At 48.3% G+C, this 21,563-nt stretch overlaps 1 protein-coding gene and 1 pseudogene across 6 annotated transcripts in view; one reads left to right on the forward strand and one right to left on the reverse strand.

The window, feature by feature from the left end:
- The window catches only part of KIF6 (kinesin family member 6), a 382,518-nt gene that overhangs the window by 10,729 nt on the left and 350,226 nt on the right, over window positions 1-21,563 (reverse strand). For all 6 annotated transcript variants that reach the window (XM_016955398.4, XM_016955396.4, XM_016955395.4 and 3 more), the window contains 3 exons: window positions 15,264-15,348; window positions 13,223-13,358; window positions 10,085-10,182 (listed from right to left, as the gene is read on the reverse strand). In XM_016955398.4, coding sequence (XP_016810887.1) covers window positions 10,085-10,182; window positions 13,223-13,358; window positions 15,264-15,348 — 319 coding nt within the window. The remainder of the gene's footprint in view (window positions 1-10,084; window positions 10,183-13,222; window positions 13,359-15,263; window positions 15,349-21,563) is intronic.
- On the forward strand, window positions 6,572-7,011 carry LOC112209468 (ankyrin repeat domain-containing protein 39-like; annotated as a pseudogene).

The following is a 21,563-nucleotide window of genomic DNA, read 5'->3' on the forward strand; positions in this document are numbered from 1 at the left end:
GAGGCTTAGAGAGATTAAAGAAATTCTAAAGTTATCCAGCTGGTAAGTGGCAGAATCTGGAGCTACTCAGGATTCTTTGAGGTTTCAGAACCTGTGCTCTCAGCCACAATGCCTTCTAACTGGGCTTGACTCTGTGGCATTCTAGGAACACACGCTGGCCTACCCCTGACCACACTGCCTGCCCCTGGGACCTAGCTTCATGCTGAGAGAGGAGTCAGATCCAACAGCTCACTAGATGGAGCTGTGCCTGCTCACCTAGGCTGCTGACATGTGCGCCTTGCCTTGGATTCCTGGCCGAGTGCAGTGGAACCCAGAAGCTCCTCTTGGGAGGTGAAGAGGCGCGTGGACACGGCTGGTTGGAGGCCAGTGTATTCCACATGCCTGTGGTTACAAGGTCCTTACTCTAAGTTGTGCTGTAAGGAGATCTTCCTCGCTTCCTGCCTGGAGACAACGTCAGAGCTGGAAGAGGCCTAAGAAGTCACCTGGGTACAACCCTCCTTTTACACTCTGGGGACACTTGGGCTGAGAGGCAGGCTAGGGTTAGAGACAGGTGAGCCGGCTCCGCGGAGTCTGCATCTTCAGTCCAAGGTACTCTACAGACCTGACAAACTGCGTGTCTCACTCATGAGTATGGCCCCTTCCCCAGCTCTGGCCTTCCGCCTTCCGATCTCAGCTAATGGCAAGGCTGCTTCCATAGGTCACGACTGTGGTCAAACAAGCAAGAAAAGACACCAGAGCCTGGGGAAGCCCCCCCTCACCCACCAATGTCCATTTCCTAGCAGTGGAGAGACCTTCCACGAGGTGCCCTTCATGGTGGGAAAGCAGAGATCCCTGTGCTGGGTCTAGTGAGGACCGATGTAGGACCAGAGGTAGCCACAAGATGGCAGGCTGTGCCCGCTTTTCTTTAGAGAACAGTGACCAATTCTCAAGGCTCCTGCTGGTAGTTCCTGGTGCAGCCTGGAGAAGGGAAGGAGAAAGGGCTTTCCATCCTGCAAGTGCTTTCATGACAACGGGTCAAGGTCAGTTTGGAAGCTGTAGCAAATTTGCAAGACCAAGGCACTGGCACAAAAATGGCTCACTCAATGGCTTCCCAGTGGAGCCTTGGCTCAGGTTCCAGGGAGAGTTCACAGGTGCCAAACTATTGAAAGTTGGGAGGGGGTGGAAGAGGATGGAGAGATGGATGGGGCAGGGTAGAAGGGCACGATCACACCGTGGCCAATAGGGGCATCCAGTACTCTTTGCGGAGGCCCAGCTGCCCCACCTCATGCAGGAGGGCAGTGCAATGGAAGGCTGGGGGCTCCCGAGGGAAATGACTCCTCAAACCTGTAAGCTGCTCAAGCATCCTGTTCCTGGATGCCACAGCTTGGTTTCTGTAATTCTGGGGATGATGCCATAAATGACCTCTGCCCTCTCCCTTTGCCCAACCAGCCTTTGACACTGAATTAATTTCTCATGTTGACGCCCCTCTGGAGAGAGAACATACCAGCCATCAGAATGAAGTATCTTCCTTAATAAGGATTAATAAGCCATATTAATAGTAATTAGGCCTCCTGGGTTGCCAATCAGAGTGTTTAGTGGGATCAGCTTCCAGGACCTGAGCATCCCTGGGGAAGTGATGAATCAGGTTTCTTTCAGAACCTGATAAGCAGAAGACCAGCGCCCCGCCCCTCCCCAGTTCCCCACCTGCAGCAATTCTCAGGAGCAGCCGCTCTGGAGCTCGGGCAGCAACAGCCGCTCGGCCCTCGCTCTCTCACCCTGGCGGCTCTGACCGGGCACTGACTGGGCAACATTTATCTGCTCACAGAGTGACCGTGTCAGAGGGACCTTTGCACATCTTACAGATGAGGCAAGGGAATCCCAAAGTGGGGAGCTGGCTTGCCCAAGGGTGTGCTGCTCGGAGGGGCCATGACTGGGATTCATGTGATTCAAATCTCAATACAGGTGACTTGTTGGAAGTGGTCAATAATGACGTGACACACACCTTTGAAGTCCAGGGTTCTCAACTGCAGGGTTAAAGGTCTCTAGGCAAGCACATCCAGGGATCATCCTAAGTTGGAACACCTAAGGAATGTCCAGGAATGCCCAAGGCCAAGACAAGGTGGAAGGAGCACTATTCTGATGGATGGCACAGCAGACAGTCCCTGGAGGCCTTGCCCAGGGGCTACTCCTTAGACCTATTCCACCATGGACTCTCTCGGAGATGCTGGCGGATAAAGGCTGGCAGCGGCATGATCAACAAACAAGCAGTAAAGAGGCAGCCCTGGCTGCAAGGGAGGATGACAAAGGGAATGAGGCAGAGAGGAGGAAGAAAAGGAGAAGGGGGATGTAAGGCAGGAATAGAGATAGGCAGAGCTGACAGTGGAGGGAGGGATGGGAGAAGAGGTGAGTGGAGGAGGGAAGGAGGCAGGGAGAGGGCAGGGGGAGCAGTGGGTGGAAGGAAGAAAAGGCACTTGCCATGGAGTGTGAAGGTCTAGGTTTAATTTGTGGCTCTTTTTTTTTTTTTTTTTTTTTTTGAGACAGGGTCTTGCTCTGTCTCCAGGCTAGAGTGCTGTGGTGTGATCTCAGCTCACTGCAACCTCTACCTCCTGGGTTCAAGCGATTCTTCTGCCTCAGCCTCCTGAGTAGGTGGGACTACAGGCACGCACCACCACGGCTGGCTAATTTTTGTCTTTTTAGTAGAGATGAGGGTTCACCATATTGGCCAAGGCTGGTCTTGAACTCCTGACCTCGTGATCCACCCACCTCGGCCTCCCAAAGTGCTGGGATTACAGGCGTGAGCCATTGTGCCTGGCCTAATTTGTGGCTCTTTGTGTTATTAACTACAGAGTTAAAGCATCTCATTCCCTTTCGGGGCCTCAGTGTCCTCATTTACAGAATGGGGAGGCTGAACTCTGGGTTTCTCAGCTGAAATGGCAAGGGCCAGTCGCAGGGAATTCTGGGTTTCCACACCTTAGAAGGTTGGCCTTTTAAGGAAACACAGTTTTGCCCTTTAAAAATCCTGGCCTCTTGGGAAAATCAGACGGTGTGGACACATTGGAAGAGCGGATACCCCAGGCAGGAGGATCTGGTGGTGGGAAGCACATAAAGAAAGCACCTTGTACAAAACATTACAAAATGTGGGCTGGTAAATGCCAACACCTACTAGATAACATTATGGACATGTGTCCCTAAAAGGCAGTCATTGATCCTAAACACGACTGCTGTGAGGAATGAGGGGAGTGCACGACTCCGACAGGCCTGGGTTTGAGTCCACCACTGATTAGCTGGTGACCCTGGGCAAGCTACTTCATCTCTCTGAGCCTGAATTTTTTCACCTGTAAAGTGGGGGACCATGATAGTAGGCACAGCGCTCATGTATTTTGCACTTGGCCCAGGAGGGCCCTCTACAAAGGCTACGAGATATTATTACTGTCAGAGGAGAAGGCCAATGCTGTCTCCCTTGGGAACGTGGGAAGGCCAACAGCGAATCCTTCACGTGAGATGTTCACAGGGAATGTCTGAGATGCCATGATGGCCTGAGACAGGGTTCCCTACCCGGCTTACCGTGGCAGAGTTCTGTGGGCCCGTTACTACCAGCATCTAAAGCAAGTGGCAAGGATTTCTTTGTCAGAGGTGGAGCCCCTAGAGCTCTTCCTTTCCAGTCTCTGGCGGGGTTACTTTTCCTCTCACCTGCCTAGTGTGACCGTCCCATCCAGGAACGCTGGCACTCCAACAACTGTTGGAGGAGGAAATATGGGGCAGCTAGCCACTCGAGTTGAGGTGTTTTAACAAACACTGTTCAGGACACTCAGTGATCTCTGCCCAGGAATTAGAGCACCCAACCAGCTCGCCGGCAGCCACCACAGGGGACAGGGCTGAACAGCGCTCTAGGGCTGCCTGAGAGCCATCTTCCCCAAGACCCTTCTGCCAGCAGTCACTGAAGGGGCTTGGGGTGGGGGTGGGGACTCTGGGAGCAGGATTTTCGGAAAAGCTCCTGTGGGTGATTTGATGCACACCTTTCAAATTCAAGGTTCTGAACACTAGGATTAAATTTTTTTTTTTTTTTTTTTTTGCAAGCACAGTGTATTTCTTTTCTTTCTTTCTTTTTTTTCTCTTTTTGAGACAGGGTCTCACTCTGTCACCCAGACTAGAGTGCAGTGGTGCAGATCTTGGCTCACTATAGCCTTGACCTTCTGGGCTCAAAATATCCTCCCATCTCAGCCTCCTGAGTAGCTGGGACTACAGGCATGTGCCACCACACCCGGCTATGGATTTGTGGGGAGGGAAGGATATTTTCATATTTTGTTGTAGAGGCGGGGTTTCACCTTGTTGCCCAGGCTGGTATTGAACTCCTGGCTCAAGCGATCCACCGGCTTTAGCCTCCCAAAGTACTGGGATTACAGGCATGAACCACTGTCCCTGGGCAAGCATAGTGTATTTCTACCTTGCATCTGTCAGGCCCCTTGCTGACACACCTGCCCCCCCCTCTCTCTCTCACACACACACACACATGCACATGTACACACTTCAATGTCTTTGAAGCCAAAGGAAAAATGAGAGACAGGGCTTTCTACTCGCTGAGCAGGATATTGCTACCAGTAGAAGCTACCCAAGAGATCAGAAAAGAGGGTAGAGAAATAGCCAGGGGTTCTGAGCCTCACAGCTGAAAGGAGAGCTTATTCTCATGGGGCAGATACACAGGGGCTCAGCACAGAGCCAGAGCAATGGTTGAGGAAGCTGAGTCCTCCTCGTTGTGTTTTTCAGATATGCTGTGTGGAGTCCTGGAGTTTCAGCGAGAGGGCTCCGTGTGTGGAAGGTGCAGGTATGCAGGGGTTGGAATTCAAATTTACTGGCCTCTAGAGGTTGGCAGGTGCCCAGGTGAATGCATGGAGTGGGCCAGGTGCAGGGCACAAATGCTAAGCTACCTGCCTAGTTATTCTGCTTCTGCAGTTTTAAAAATCAATAGACTATTATTTAGAGAAGTTTTAAGTTTACAGAAAATTGAGCAGATAGTACAGAGAATTCCCTTATACTCCTCTTCCCCACCTTTCAGTTTTCCTTATTATTAACATTTTGTATTAGTGTGATAAATTTGTTATAACTGGTGAATGAATATAGATACATTATTATGAACTAAAGTCCGTGGTTTATGCAGGGGTTCACTCTTTGTGCTGTACAGCTCTATGGATTTTGACAAATGCATGACATCATCTATGCAACATTACAATATCATACAGAATAGTTTCACTGCCCCCAAAATTCCCTGTGCTCCATCTATTCATCCTTTCCTCCCTACAAGTCCATGACAACCACTGACTATTTCACTGTGTCCATAATTTTGCCTGTTCCAGAATGTTATATAGTTGGAATCATATAATACATAGTCTTTTCATATGAGCATCTTTCACTAAACAATATGCATTGCAGGTTCATCACTTTTCATGGCCTGATAGCTCTTTTTTTTTTTTTTGAGACGGAGTCTTGCTCTGTCACCCAGGCTGGAGTGCAGTGGTTTGATCTCGGCTCACTGCAACCTCTGCCTCCTCGATTCAAGCGATTCTCCTGCCTCAGCCTTCCAAGTAGCTGGGATTACACGTGCATGCCAATATCCTTGGCAAATTTTTGTATTTTTAGTAGAGGTTGGGTTTCACCATGTTGGCCAGGCTGCTCTTGAATTCCTGACCTCAAGTGATCCACCCACCTTGGCCTCCCAAAGTGCTGGGATAACAGGCCTGAGCCACTGCACCCAGACTTGATAGCTGAATAATATTCCATGGTTTGTTTATTCATTCACTTTTTGGAGGACATCTTGGTGGCTTTCAGTTTTGGGCAATTATAAATAAGTATACAAAAAGCTACTATGAACAATCATATTCTGTTTTTTTTTTGTGGACATAAGTTTTCACCTCAATTAGGTAAATAACTAAAATGCAATTGCTGGATTGTATGGTAAGATCATATTTAGCTTTGCAAGAATCCATCAAACTGTCTTCCAAAGTGGCTGTGGGAGTGCAAAACCATTTTGCATTCCCTCTAGTAATGAACGAGAGTTCCTATTGCTCAACATCCTCACTGGCATTTGGAATTGTCATTTTTTTTTAATTTTAGCCATTCTAATATGTATGTAGTGGTATCTCATTGTTGTTCTAATTTGTATTTCCCTGTGTGACACAGGATGTTGTGTACCTTGTCATGTACTTATTTGCCATCTGTATCTCTTCTTTGGTGAAGTGGCTGTTCAGATCTTTTGCCCACTTTTAAACTGAGTTGTTTATTTTCTTATTGTTGAATTTTTAGAGTTCTTTGTATACTTCAGATACAAGTCCTTTATCAGATATATGTTTTGCAAATATTTTCTCCCAGTCTGTAGCTTGTCTTTTAATTCTTTTAAAAATATCTTTAGCAGAATGGTGTTTTAATTTTAAATAAAGTCCAACATCAATTTTTTCTTTCATGAATCTGCATTGTCTTCCAAAACACCAGGCTAGCCAAACAAAACACATCATGTCAGTTATTGACCCTGGGCTCAGGGGCTCACATAGGAGATGTGTCCTAAAACCAGAATGTGAGGCAGTGAGAGGGCACTGGGTCTGGGATGGCGGTGCTGTAGCCCTGGGCAGATGGGCCCAGTGGCTCCTTCCCTAGTGCGGTGTCCGGCATGCAGCAGATGCTGGAGAGATGGACTTCAGGATGGCACTATGCCAGCCACAATGGGCACTATGCTGTGTGCCAGTTCCTACTGCTAAGTGGAGCTAAGTGTGATGCCCAGACCCATGGGGGTGCCACTGCTCTGCAGCAGGACTGCTACTGAGGGCACACTGACATTGCATGGCCTCTGCTTTCACATGGGTCCAAGCCCAGATTGATAGATGATGATGGCATGACCAGCCTACATAAGGCTCCTGAGAACGGTCACGTGGACATTTGCTCCCTCCTGTTGCAACATAGCTTAGCCCTGAAGGCCATCTGGGATGGAAGGCATGGCTAGCATGTGACCTGCTGCCCTGCAACGGTGACCTGCTGGCTAGCTGAGTTTCCACCCTCCTGTCTCAGGCTGCCCTTGCAGGGTACACAGACCAGGTTTTTAAGCCCCCATCTTGTTCAGCATCCATACTGCAGGGCAGGAAACTGAGGCTAGAAGACCCAGGGAGACCCCCAGTCTGGCCACTGTGGAAGCAAGGGAGTAGGTTTGGTGGGGCTGAAAGTGTTTAGGCTTGGACAGATGATCATATCCCAAATTGGCTCACATGGGACATCTATCCATTTGGAAAAAAGAAGTTATGTCCTTACCTCATCCCATATGCAAAGATACAATGCAAGATTAAAGATCTAAATGTAAAAACACACAATGATGTAGGAACTAGAAGAAAATACGGAATAGGTGACAAAAGCTGCTTTCTAGCTGAATGACCTTGGTACAAGTCATTTGACCTACTTCTCCGTTGCCTCATCTGGAAGCTGAGAATGATTATAATAGAGCCTGGCCTCAAAGTCATGGTGGTCACTAATTGGGTAAGCATTGGGAAAGCCCTTGAGAGAGTGGCCCACAGCAAGCAGCTTAGGACAGGACCCGCTGCCCCGTCATGCAATCAGCACTTGCTGCTATACTATGATTTCATTAATTTCAACAGTCTGATAGGTAGAAAAGTGCTACTGCCTTGTTTTAGTTTGCATTGCTAATGACTAGTGAGGTTGAGCACCTGTCTTCCATGAACTGCCTGCCCATGCCCATTTAAAAAATGTTGGCCAGGTGTGGTGCTCACACCTGCAATCCCAGCACTTTGAGAGGCCAAGGTGGGAGGATCACTTGAGCCAAGAAATTCAAGACCAGCCTGGGCAACATGGTGAGACTCTTCCTCTACAAACAATATCTATATTTTTAAATTAGCCATGTATGGTGGCACGTGCCTGTAATCCCAACTACTCAGGAGGCTGAGGCAGGAGGATTGCCTGAGCCCAGGAGGTTGAGGCTGCAGTGAGCTGTGATCACACTGCTGTACTCCAGCATGAGTGAGAGTGAAACCCTGTCTCAAAGAAAAAAAGAATGTTTTTCATTTCATTGATCCATAGGAATTGTTTATATTCTGCATATTGATCTTTTGTTTTATATATATACACATATATATGTATCTATATACATTAAACATTTTTTTTCTTTAAGTATAAAAACAAAGGCACTCCAAAAAATTAGAATACAGGCTGAAGTGCTGGCACCAACAGCCAGATTGGAGGATCTGGGAAAGTCCAAGGAAAATCGCAACCTGGTTGGTGTTGAGGGCTCACTGGCTGGCCTTTTGATTTTAAGAAGAGTCTTTTTTTTTTTTTTTTTTTTTTTGAGGCAGAGTCTCGCTCTGTCGCCCAGGCTGGAGTGCAGTGGTGTGATCTCGGCTCACTGCAACCTCCACCTCCTGGGTTCCAGCGATTCTCCTGCCTCAGCCTCCCGAGTGGCTGAGATTACAGGCATGCACCACCACACCTGGTATTTTTGTATTTTTAGTAGAGATGGGGTTTCACCATGTTGGCCAGGCTGGTCTTGAACTCCTGACCTCAGGTGATCCGCCCGTCTCAGCCTCCCAAAATGCTGGGATTACAAGCATGAGCCACCACGCCTGGCCAATAGTTGTTTTTTAAGAATACTTTTTTTTTTTTTTAAGGAATAGTTTTACATTTACAGAAAAGTTGGAAAGATAGTGCATGGAGATCCCATGTAGCCTGTACCCAGCTTCCCCTATCAGGCAGTTTTACCTTAGTGTGGTTCATTTGCCACAATCACTGAACCGATATTGATACATTGTTATTAACTAAAGGCCATACTTTACTAAAGCCTTTTTCTGTTCCAGGCTCCCACCCAGGACACCACTTTACATCTCGGTGGTGTGTCTCCCTAGGCTCCTCTTGGCTGTGACCGAGTCTCACACTTGGTTTTTGGGGACCTTGACAATTTGAGGCATGCTAGTCAGTATTTTGTAGAGTGTCCTTCCATTGGGATGTGTCTGATGTTTTCCTCATTCTTTGACTGATGTTATGGGTTTCTGAGAGAAAGGCCACAGAGGTAGAGTGCCACTCTTATCACATCATATCACGGGGACTGTCTGACACCTTCTTTTTTTTTTTTTGAGACGGAGTCTCTGTCGCCCAGGCTGGAGTGCAGTGGCACGATCTCAGCTCACTACAACCAATGCCTCCTGGGTTCAAGTGATTCTCCTGCCTCAGCCCCCCAAGTAGCTGGGATTACAGGCGTGTGCCACTGCACCTGGCTAATTTTTGTATTTTTAGTAGAGACAGGCTTCCCCATGTTGGCCAGGCTAGTCTTGAACTCCTGACCTCAGGTGATCCACCCACCTTGGCCTCCCAAAGTGCTGGGATTACAGGCATGAGCCACCGTGCCTGGCCCTCTGACACCTTTTTTAAAGCCCTATTTTATATTTCTAACATGAGGGCTCAGCACCCCTTCAAACCCAAAGGATTGCTCCTTGGTGGCAGAGACGGAGGCCCCACACATACTATCCTGGCCTCTGGCATCAGATGGACAATGGCAGGAGGCGTGCTTCATCGGTGCTACCCCCTGGGTTGTGTGGTTGGAAAGAGACAATAACATGGTTGTGGGGAAGTAGAGTCCCTGCTGGTCATCCCGTCATGTAGGGAGACTGGCTCTGGGCCATCCTCATGTGGTGTTTTTGGAGGCTACCTGAATCCTGGCTAGGACGAAGAGCTCCCCTGTGCCTCAGTAGGCGGGCTACCAATTGTCCCACCACCACTGTCCCCCAAACCCCCTTCTCCCATGCTATGACCCTGTTCCATTCCTGCCAATCCCTTCTTCCCACTCAGGAGGCAGGACCAGGGCTTGATTGTGAAACCTCTTGTCTCTTGTTACCATGGCAGTAGGTCTACTGGCTGTCAGAGTGAGGGACTGAAGGGGTGTGCACTCCAACTAACTTGAAAGCCACTGTCTTGAGTATCTACGACTAATTAAACGGTAAAAGGAATTAATCCTGCTGGATCATATGGCTTATCAGGAGACATGAGAGCCACAGGAATAGGTTAAAGAGAAAGGTAGGGAGCCTTTTCTGGGAACTCTAACACCTCCGGTGAGTTCTCACCTTACCTTTTGTTAGAGAGGAGTTGGGACCGTTCATGCTGGGAGTCAGATGTCTGGAGAAACGGCTTCGTGTGATCGAGTGAATTCACTGCTGGAGAATTTACCTGTTGGCCCCAGAAGGAGTTTCACAGTGTTAACTTGAATCTAATGACATAGGAAGATGTTTTTGATGTAATTCTTTTTTTTTTTTTTTTTTTTTGAGATGGAGTCTCGCTCTGTCGCCCAGGCTGGAGTGCAGTGGCGTGTTCTCAGCTCACTGCAACCTCTGCCTTCTGGGTTCAAGCAATTCTCCTGCCTCAGCCTCCCGAGTAGCTGGGATTGTAGGCACCCGCCATCATGCCCGGCAAATTTTTGTATTTATAGTAGAGACGGGGTTTCACCATGTTGGCCAGGCTGGTCTCGAACTCCTGACCTCAGGTGATCTGCTCACCTTGGCCTCCCAAAGTGCTGGGATTACAGGCATGAGCCACTATACCCGGCCTTGATGTAATTCTTAAGGGGAACAAGCCAGCTATAAAAGTTAGTGTACACAAGGTGTATGGCCAAAAACAAATCTAGACATGGTAATGACCATAACGATAGCTTCAACATATTGTCTAGGGATGGTAAAGAATTATGGGTAATGTTTAATTTATTCTTTATGCTTTCCTGTGCTTTCCAAGTTTTCCAAGTTGAACATGTATTCCTTTTTAAAGATAGAAAAAAAAATGTTTAAAATGTTATCTTCATTCTTCAAAAATACTTTCTGGTTTTGCTTCTCCTTGTCCCAAAGACCCCCTACTAAAGTCAGGAGACATCCACCGAGCACTTTGTGTAGGGGAACAGCTCTGCCATGGTGCTGTGCAAGCTGCATGTCCCCACATAGGCCTCAAGAGCAAGGCATAGATCACAGCTGGTCTAAGTCTTGGCAGAATGCCCTGTAAGCCTCCTGGAACGTGAGTGCATACAGGAAGCTTGTGAGTGGTTGCTACTAGGTTATTTCCCACTTGCTTCCCTATCTTCCCAGAAGGCTATCCTAGAAGTTTCTTGTCACCTCTCTTGTTCTGATGAGGTTTGGAGCTTTCTGCCTCTGCCCGCTGAGGGTACAGCTGCAGGCTATAGAACTGCTCAGGGGCAGCATGGAATTGGCCCCTCTGTACCAGTGTATCCCACCATCCCCCTTGCTGTCATCTGGTCCCTTTTGTTTCAGTGACATCCTGTGGGGCAGGGGACACATGGAGCTGACACCCTTGCCTACTCTGGCTTTCGCTGTCTCTGTAAGTCATACACTGTCTGAATGTGTCAGCTTTGCCTGGACACTTCCTGAGTTTCGCTGGTATGACCCTTGTTGACTGGTCAGTGGTGGACTCCCTCGGGCACCAGCTGGGGAAGGCCTCATTCACTGATGAACTTGCCAGGAAGGGCTCTTAACCTGGAGTCCACAGACAGAATCCAGGGGCTCTGCCCATGTGGATGGGAGCCAATCACAGCTGCATTTCCCCTAGCTGCTACCTGAAATTATTTCTTTCAGTGATAAATGTAGACAACAAACCACAGAAGTATTAGCAATACCTGTGACTTTGTCACCAACGGAAATCAAGCATATTTTCATATCACCTGACAGTTGGTGTAGAGATCTTGAAATATTGTGTCATTTCATCATGACTTTGAAGTTATGATAAATATTGGGCCTACACCTAGATCTTATTAATTAATGCGTTTTAAAAGTGGTACACGTATTACTATACCATAACTCAAAATATTTTGATAACCGTATTTCATCCTAACTAGTTTTCTTTGTTATCTCGTGTATTTAATTTTATCCAAATATTCTTCTCCATTGTCCTGCCGTGTGGCCACTTGCTATCACACTGGTTATTGCTTGGCTATGTCCTTGGCAAATCATCTTCTCTGGCTCTCAGTTTTCTTGTCCTTAAAATGAAGGGATCAGCCTGTCAGATAATCAGTAAGCATTCTGCCAGCCAGAAAAGGGATCTGATTGTGCGTATTTTAGCACTTCCGCTGTGCCACAACTGAGGCGTTACATGAGGAAAACTGAAACTGGGATTTTGTGCTAACACTTATGGAAAGGTCATTTTAGCCTTCATCAAACAGAAAACTTCTAAGAATTTGTCTAGGAAATATGCAAAAAATTATCTGCAAATATGTTTTGAGTAAAAAACTAGAAACAACCTAAATATTCAACGATAGGAGATTAAAACATATTTACATGATGGAACAGTAACAGCCATTAAAACAATGCTGTAGGATAATAACATGAAAAAGTAGCCATGCTATACAATTAATTTTTAAAAGCCATTTGCGATACTTGAACAGCTATGTGATTTATTATTATTATTATTATTATTATTTTGAGACAGGGCCTTGCTCAGTCACCCAGGCTGGAGTGCAGTGGGTCTATCACTGCTCACTGCAGCCTCGACCTCCCAGGCTCAAGCACTCTGCCCATCTCAGACTCCCAGGTAGCTGAGACTATAGGCACATACTACCACATAATTAACCTGGCTAATCATTTTTATGTTCATTTTGGTAGAGACAGGGTCTTGCCATGTTAACCAGGCTGGTCTTGAACTCCTGGGCTCAAGTGATCAGCCTTCTGAAGTGCTGGGATTACAGGCATGAGCCACCGTGCCCAGCCTGATTCTATTTGTACAAAAACATATGGATATATATGCATAGAAATCAAGGTAAAAGAATATAATCAAACATGTTAATATCAGTTACATTTAAGTAGAGGAATTACGGCGATTTTTACTTTCTTCTTTGTGTTTTTCTGCTTAGTAAAATTTCTATAATTCATATTCACATATATATGACTATGATAAGAAAAACAATAAGTGTCAGTAGGAAATCAGTGGAGAATATTACACAAAGCATTGGTGGCAAACCCACTGATTTTTGGGAGCTGCATATTTTATCCCTAATTTTTCCATTAATCAGGCAGAATTTTAGGCATGAGAGCGAGGAAACAATGAACCCCTGCCCTTTTGTCATCCTTGTTACTACAGTGAGCACCTGCTTCATGAGCAGGGGCTGAGAGCATGGGGGCCTGTGGGTCAAAGCCCCCACTGTGTCTCTTGACAGCCCCAATGGGGCTGCATGACTGGCCCCTCCCCAGCTTCCCTGATGTTCCCCAGGCCATACCTGCAGGTTGGTGGCCTCCTCTGCCCACCAGACTTCAAACTCTTTCTGTAGCTTCACCTTGGCTTTGTCCATGAGCAGCTGCAAGTGCTCGATCTCCACCTTCAGGGCTTTCAGGCGAGTGAACATTGTTTTATACCTGCGGTGGAATCGGGGAAGAGTCAGGGCACTGCTGTCTTGAAAGCACGGCATGGATGCAGGGCTGTAAATGAATGGGGCCCGTGCCTCAGAATCCCGTCAGAGCTGCCCTGGTGCTCAGGGACTGGGACCCTATAGGAGCTTCGGAGGCCAGGCTGTGGTACCAGGGTTTGAGTCCATCACAGAGAAGCAGACGGAGACATTTTGGTCCAGTAGGCCCATGGGAATCTGTGTGTGAGATGAATAGCCTCTCCCCCAAGAATGAGAACTGCCATTTGCTGAGCACTTACTAAGGGATAAGCATTGCTGCAGGCACTCAACATATATAAACTCATTTAATTCTCCTCACAACCCTATGAAGGAGATACTATGATTATCACCTCCATTTTACAGATTCGGAACCTGAGACAGGTATGAAGAGGTTATATAACTTGCTCTATGGGACAGAGATAACTGAGGAGCCAGGATTTGAACCCAGGTGGTCTGGTTCTAGAACCACAGTCTTAACTGCCTCACCATTCCGCTGGCTCACCTTCATGCTGAGGACCAAAAGTAACACTGTGCTTATGAACGCATACATATATTGGTTTTGAGAATGCTATAATGAATCAGAAATTGTCCAATAGGAAACAGTCCAATAGCCAGGCCGAAGAGATAAGTTGGCCTCTAAGGTGACACTGAGATTGGAAATGTGGGCCAAGGGGACAAGATGAAGATGGAGTAAAGACACAAGAAGAATGGGTTGGAGGCTGGGTGTGGTGGTTCACACCTGTAATCCCAGCACTTTGGGAGGCTGAGGCGGGTGGATCACCTGAGGTCAGGAGTTTGAGACCAACCTGAGCCTACATGGTGAAACCGTGTTTCTACTAAAAATACACAATTAGCTGGGTGTTGTGGTGCGTGGCTGTAATCCCAGCTACTCAAGAGGCTGAGGCAGGAGAACTGCTTGAACCCGGGAGATGGAGTTTGCAGTGAGCCAAGATCACACCACTGCACTGCAGCCTGGGAAACAAAGTGAGGCTCCATCTCAAAAAAAAAAAAAAAAAAAAAAAAAAGCGGGGGGTGTTGGAAAGAAACTAAGGAAAATGAACAGAGCGAGGGAGAAGGTGGACGACTGGCGAGGGCCCCAAGGGAGTGGAGAGCGACAGCAGCGTGTGTGCTCAGGTAGACTTCTGTGGGAAGACACCTGCACATCTGCCAGGAGCGACCTGAAGACCAGCGCCTGGGGCTTTGATCTCCTGGGTGTGCGTCGGGGGTCAGGGGCGGCGGTGCATGCCAGGTCAGCTGGGGGTTGGGGTGGGGCAGGGAGTGTGCTGCAGTGACACCACCAGCTCCTTGAGGCAGGGAAGATGACTGTAGTCTCTCCAGAGCCTACCCATGGCATGGGAGATAGCACACATGTGCTAAATGCATCAATGAATGAGTGGATGCAGCTTGATCAGCATGTGGAGCAAGATTCGGTGACCATGCTGTATATCAGGAATGGCTACATGCCTGTTTATGCTTGAGGCTCCTCACTCTGTAAGTGAAGTCGTTTGGAGACCCCAAATGCCTGCGGCTGCGTGAGAGTATGACGTTCTCAGGACTCCGAGGGAAGTGGACTTCAGCCATAGGCGTGCGGAAAACCACCGTGGTCATATTTCTTGGCTCCCGTAGGTGGCAGCAGTGGACAAGCCCAGCTGCTTCCCGGGCCTGGCTTGGCTTGTTCTGCATTCTAACCTCACACTGCCTGGGGTCCTGCCTTTCACACCTGCCTGCTCAAAGGCAGCCCCTCCTCCTCCTGCTGTTCTAGGATCCAGCTGCTGGACCCACATCCCTGAGTAGCTGCAGCCCTGGGAAGCTCCAGGACGACACTGAAACCCTGGGAGGCTGGGCTCGGACTGTGTGTGGCTAAAAGGAAGGACACCTTCTCTTTTCTTCCTCCAGTTGTGATCGCAGCTTCTCCTCCTGCTGGTCTGGCATCAGAGGCACGGCCATGTTTTCCGAGATTCCTGTAGAAGGAAGGTGCCAATGGGATGGTGAGAAAGAAAGGTAAAAGGAAGAGTGTGATATTTGGGCAGATGACAGAGTTCAAGGGCACCCCAAGAAGAAAGGAGCCCCTGTGAGTTCCTTCTGGGGCCTCTTGGTGGCAACCTCTGCTCAGCTGAAAGCCCTGAGAGGAGCAGCTTCCAGGGTTATTGTCCCTCTGCTGTCCCTCCCACTGCCAACATCTGTCACTGGAAGGGAATCTTCCTCTGTGTCTACTAATCCTTTTACTATTGAGCTCATTCATTTCCTGTTGAGTTTCCAGGGAAGACGCAAAATAGCATTTCCCCATCCTCTGATAAAGAGCCCTTCAGGGCCGGGCACAGTGGCTCACGCTTGTAATCCCAGCACTTTGGGAGGCCGAGGCAGGAGGATCACCTGAGGTTAGGAGTTCGAGACTGGCCTGGCCAACATGGTCAAACCCCGTCTCTACTAAAAATACAAAAATTAGCTGGGCGTGGTGGCGGGCGCCTATAATCCCAGCTACTCGGGAGGCTGAGGCAGGAGAATTGCTTGAACCTGGGAGGCGGAGGTTGCAGTGAGCCGAGATCATGCCATTGCACTCCAGCTTGGGCAACAAGAGAGAAACTCCATCTCAAACAAACAAACAAAAACAAACAGATAAACAAAAACAAAAGCCCTTCACAAAAAAAGGAAACCTCTCTAAACCATCTGACATCTTTCTCTGCACAAGTGGAGGTGCTTAATTTCCAGCCTCAGAATCGTGTCTCCTGTTTTTCACTCCCTCTGCAGCAGTGGTTCTCAAGCCTGATGAATGCAGGCCATGTTAATTCACAACCAGGGATGAGCCCAAGCCTTGGCGACGGGACCATCATGAGGCCCAGGGGAGGGCTGAGCACGTCAGCAGGGATCAGCTGCTGCGTGTGTCTGCGTCCCTGCTGATGCCGACCTCTGTCTTACCCCACATGACTGCCACTGGTGCCTGGTTGTCTGCTTTGGCTAGTGTGCTCATCTGAAGCTGGCTGTCTCCTAGCCCAGAGTGTGGGGACTTTTTATTCTTCTAGGAGTCTCTTCGTGGTTGCCCTGCTTTTCTGAGCTCCACAGACAACATCCTAGAAGTCGTACAGCCCTGCTTTTTACTCTATGTAGGGAAGACTCTGCTACAGTCCATGTGCTTCCAGACATGCTCATACTGAATCCTTATAGCATTTATTTGTGATAAGTGTTATTATGCCCATTTTACAGATAAGGATATTGAGGTTCAAAGAGGGTAAACTGCCCAAGTTATGTGGCTAACTTCAGGAAACTTGGATTCAAAAATCCCTTGTATAACATTTCTGACAGAGGGTCATCTGCTTTCTGCTCAAATACTTGCAGGGATGAGGAGCTCACTACTTTGCAGGACAGCACATTTCATGGTGGACAGCTCTGTTTCCTCCTACTTTTGAGCGAAGACATTTCCCGCTAACTTCTTTTCACCTCTACTTTGGCTCTTTGGAGCAGCGTAGCATATCTTTCTTCTTAATCTGATGGTCCCTTAAATATCTGAACAACAACATCAAAATATCACATGGGTCTGGAACTTTTTTTTTTTTTTGAGATGGAGTCTCACACTGTCACCAGGCTAGAGTGCAGCAGCGCGATCTCCACTGACTGCAACCTCTGCCTCCCAGGTTCAAGCGATTCTCCTGCCTCAGCCTCCTGAGTAGCTGGGATGTAGTCCATCCCAGGGTGGTGTGGTAGTGGTGTGGTGCACACCACCACGCCCAGCTAATTTTTGTATTTTTAGTAGAGATGGGGTTTCACCATGTTGGCCAGGATGGTCTCGATCTCTTGACCTCATGATCCACCCACCTCGGCCTCCTAAAGTGTTGGGATTACAGGTGTGAGCCACCGCGCCCAGCCCCCTTTTTTTTCTTAGACTGACTCCTGCTCAATCCCTCACCTGAAGTCTCAGTGACCTGGTTACTTTCCCATTTATCTTAAGTGTGAAGGCTAGGTCTGGACATAATACTTCCATGGGTCTGAAAGGTATAGAGTAGAATAGGGCTCCTCTTACCTTTTAAAAATTTAAGCTCTATATTTTTGCAGTAGGTGAATTACTAACAGTGACCATTTACTGGGGACTTTCTATGTTCTAAGTTCTGCCAAATTCTACTAGCACTGGGCTAGGTCCTCCATGTACCCTATTGCTAATTCTCAAAATAACCCTTCAAGGATGGCATTGCCATCTTGTTTCAGCTAGATTCTTGGTCTCAGAGAGGGCCATGGATAACCCAAGGTTACACAGCTACTAAATAGCAGAGCTGGGATGTGAACCCATTTGTTTTTTTCTGATTCCAAGGAGCTAAATATTTCTACCAGACAGCCTCCCCAACACTGCTTGTGATTTTTAGCAGCTCTGTCGTGGTTGGCCCCTATTAAGCTTGTGGTCAGTTTTAAAACTTGCATTTTTTTAAATAAGTGATTGTTAAAATGCGTCCTGTTTCAGTGTGATTGTCCTTTTGATCCCAAAGGCAACACTTCACATTTATTGGCAGCCTAGTCTGCTGAGAGGTCCTCATTCTGTCACGCCATTATTCTTCCCCTTTGACTCCCTTACCCATTTGTTACCTGTGTCTTTTGTGTCATTAGCTTATTGATAACTATGCTAACTGGATCACGATTCTGTCTGTCATCTTCCAGGTGCCAGTGACCCCCCTTTTCCTTATGTCAATTGCCAACTTTAAATCGACAGGCAGAGCAAGTGTCTTATTTCATTATCTAAACACAGGACATGCAGATACCATCAACATCCCACCTGAAGTCCACACTGTCATCTGTGTTGGTGCAATTTATTGGCTCAGATGAGGCAGCCCACCTGTCCACATCACCCACAGCCCCCCAAGTCTCAGGCACAGGAAGCCCTCAAGGGTAGAGATTGGGGTCCTCCTGCTCTTAGTGTCTTCCCCCAGTGCTGTGTTCAGACTCCATGAGTCACTCCATGAGGGTGACTCAGTGCCTCGCATGTTTGCTGGCCTTGCCTTCTTTGAAAGTCATCAGACATGATAAACTGAAGGAAGTATCTTAATATGAAACCGACAATGGTAGGACTTTCAATGGACAAACAATTCCTTTTTAAAAAGTTTCAGAAATGGGCCCAGGTATCTTCCAGCCTGCTAAAAAAGTAACACTGTGAATTTCCTTCCTCCTTTTAACACTTTTGTCCCCACCCCAAGGACATCCCCAAGAAATTCAGTGAAGCCCCACTCTGCGGTGACTGGCTAGACGTCCTGCTGCAAGCCCAGTACGTGAGAGACTGCTGGAGGCGGGCAGAGGAAGGGCTGCTGGACTCACACAGGGCCATCTCACCCGGCCAGAAGAAGCGGTCTCCAGGGCTTGGTGAACAGACAGCAGAAGGTAGGAGGGATGGCCAGGGCGGCCTGCTTTTCCATATAAAGGCTGCGGTCACCCCATGTGAACGCAGAGCCCCTCTGTAGGAGGCAGGCTCTTGCCTTACCCCATGGCTGGTTGTCTTTTCCTTGGGCATCTTGCAGGTTCCCTGGCAGGTCACAGAGTCTCAGGTGCCCTGGAAGTGTGTGGGGTGCTCGGGAGCCTTAGGCAAGGAGCACATTCTGAATGCAGCTGACACAAGCACGGAATGATAACATCAACGCCATCTGGGGAGTCGTTCAAGCCCATTCCCCGCGCAACACCACTTTCATTCTCACCACCTCAGCTGGCAGACATGATCACCTCTGCTTCACAATCAGGAAGACCAAGGCTTAGGGTGACTGGGTGGCTTGTGCGATGCCACAAAGCTACCAAATAGCAGCGCCAGGCTTTGGATCCAAGTCTAGTCACTCATCCACTTATTTAACAAATGTTTATCGAGCATTGACTATGTACCTGCCCCTGTTCTAGGGGGATTCCAGTGGGGAAGACAGACACTAAAACCACAAACAATTGAGTCTGCAACATCATGCTGGGGATCGGAAGGTGCTATGAGGAAAGACAAAGCTGGGTAAAAAGACAGGATGACAGGGTGGAGGACTGCCATGCTAGGTAGAGTGGGTGAGGGCCTCTAAGCGGGGGGACATTTGAGCAGTGACCTGAATGGAGGAAGGGAACAGGCATGCAGAAATCGGGGCACAGAATGTACAACAGTAAGTGCAAAGGGCCTGAGGTGTGAGCCTGCTTGCTGCGTCTAACAACAATGAGAAGGCCAGGGCGCCTGAACGGTTGGTAAGAGAAATCGTGGTGGGAGCTGAAGTCAGTGAAGAAACTGAGGCCAGACCCTGGAGGATCTTGGGAGCCATGGTAAGGACGCTGGCTTTGAGAGAGATGGGAGTATTTTGACAAGAGGAATGGGCTCGATCTATTCCTTTGAAAGCTAAGTTGAGTGTTTTTTTTTTGCTGATCAAGACAAAGCTACTCCAAATTGAACAACAGTTAATGTGGAGGTGGCGCCAGGAAGCCGGGAGTCTGTTGAAAGGGTCTGGGAAAGAAAGCTGGGGCAAGGGACCTTGGGAAGCCAGAATGAGGGCACAGCACAACCCACGACACAAACTACCCACGTTGTCATGACAACCAAATGGGCCTGCTGCCCAAGGTGATGTCTGCTTGGTGAAATGCATTGCAGCCTCACCAGGAGACAGCCTCTGGCTGCTTCTGATATGTTCTGAGGCTTGGCTCATCAGTAACCTCTGAAGAGAAATAGGGGCTGGGAACTCAAAGGGAACCAAACAAAAGCCACTGAGCAAGAACAGAAGAAGAGGGAGTAACTACAAAGGGCATTTGAGTTTTGTAGGTCTCCATCCCCACGGGGACTCTGGCCAGGGACAGAGCCTCCCATCACCTGACAGGAGGCACAGGGAGCCCTCCTTTCAAGGACAGGATTCTGGCTGGGACAGCAGCACAGGAGCTCACAGTGCCGAGTGGCCTGCGAGGTCACACTGTTCATCTGTGGGGAGGCAGCTGCCTCCAAAGCAGTACAAAAGCAAGAGAAGGGTTTCACTCAGTGGCTGTAGGTCTGAATGGCACACAGGAAGAAGCCCTGAGCAGTCAAACAGTAACTGAAGCTTCAAGTTGGGAGGACGCACAGACGCACGGTCCCAGGCTGACCTTATCTCTGAAGTCACGGGTGTTTTGGAATTAGCCGTGCAAGGACCAGAGGGGCTCTTGCTGGGAAGGCCAGTCAAGATGTGGACCCCCTCCTCCCTGACATAATTTCTACTGGAAAGATCTCTGCAACTCCTTGTCCCACTTCCCCATGCCCTCCTCTCAAACGCTCTCTCTCCCACGCAGTTATCTGATATTTGAAATGTGCAGAATAGTTTTTTTGGTTCAATGGTTCTCAACTGGGGGTGCACATCAGAATCACTTAAGGAGCTTGTAAAAGCACACAGACAGCTGGGCCCTACTCCAGACCTACTGAGTTAAAATTTCTCAATAGGGTCCCCTATTCCAATGCTCACCCCTTGTTAAGAAACACTGCTTATGGCTTCAAGCCCAGTTTCAATGCAAGTACTCTGTGCAGAAGTTACTGAGAATACAGGCCCTACAGAAGTTTAGATAGGATGGTGTGTAGGAGCCAGCACGTCCCCTACATGCCTGCCTGCTTTCCAGACCTTTGGGAGCCACTGTGATAAAGGTAAATAGGGCTTCAGGGGTTTGCAACCAGGAAAGCACACTCTCTGTAAGGTTGAAACTGCCTGCATCGGGCCCTTGTAGGTGCTTGATAAAATCTGAATAACCATAACCATCGCACAGCTGCTACATGGGTTAGGAACTTCATATGTATTGTCTTGTATCATCTACAACTCCCACTCCAAGTGGGGAAACTGAGCTTTGATAGAGGAAGTAATCGCCCAGGATGGCACTGCTAATAAGCAGAGCTAGTGGGAGAACTGGCTCTGTCCGATTTCAAAGCTGGTGCTCTTTCCTCTGTAAGTGATTCCAATAATGAAGGAAGCCACAGGGCAGATTATTGAAGTCTGTATTGACTCGTCGTTGGTATTTGAAGGTGTTGCTCTTTTCCATGAATGCCTTTCAGATCTGGGGCTGGGGCTGAGAGACAGTCTTAGTGTCTTCCCCTGGTGCTGGCCTGTGAAGTCTGCCCTTTAATAACCAAAATCCATGACCTGTGCCCCAATCCCATATGGCATTTGCAGCTTGCCTGCTAGGTGTGAGGAGCTATATACCCACTCTCCAGGGTCAGCCCACAGAATGCCCACAGCCA

This window comes from Pan troglodytes, chromosome 5 (genome assembly GCF_028858775.2).
Source record: "Pan troglodytes isolate AG18354 chromosome 5, NHGRI_mPanTro3-v2.0_pri, whole genome shotgun sequence".
NCBI classification, from domain to species: domain Eukaryota; kingdom Metazoa; phylum Chordata; class Mammalia; order Primates; family Hominidae; genus Pan; species Pan troglodytes.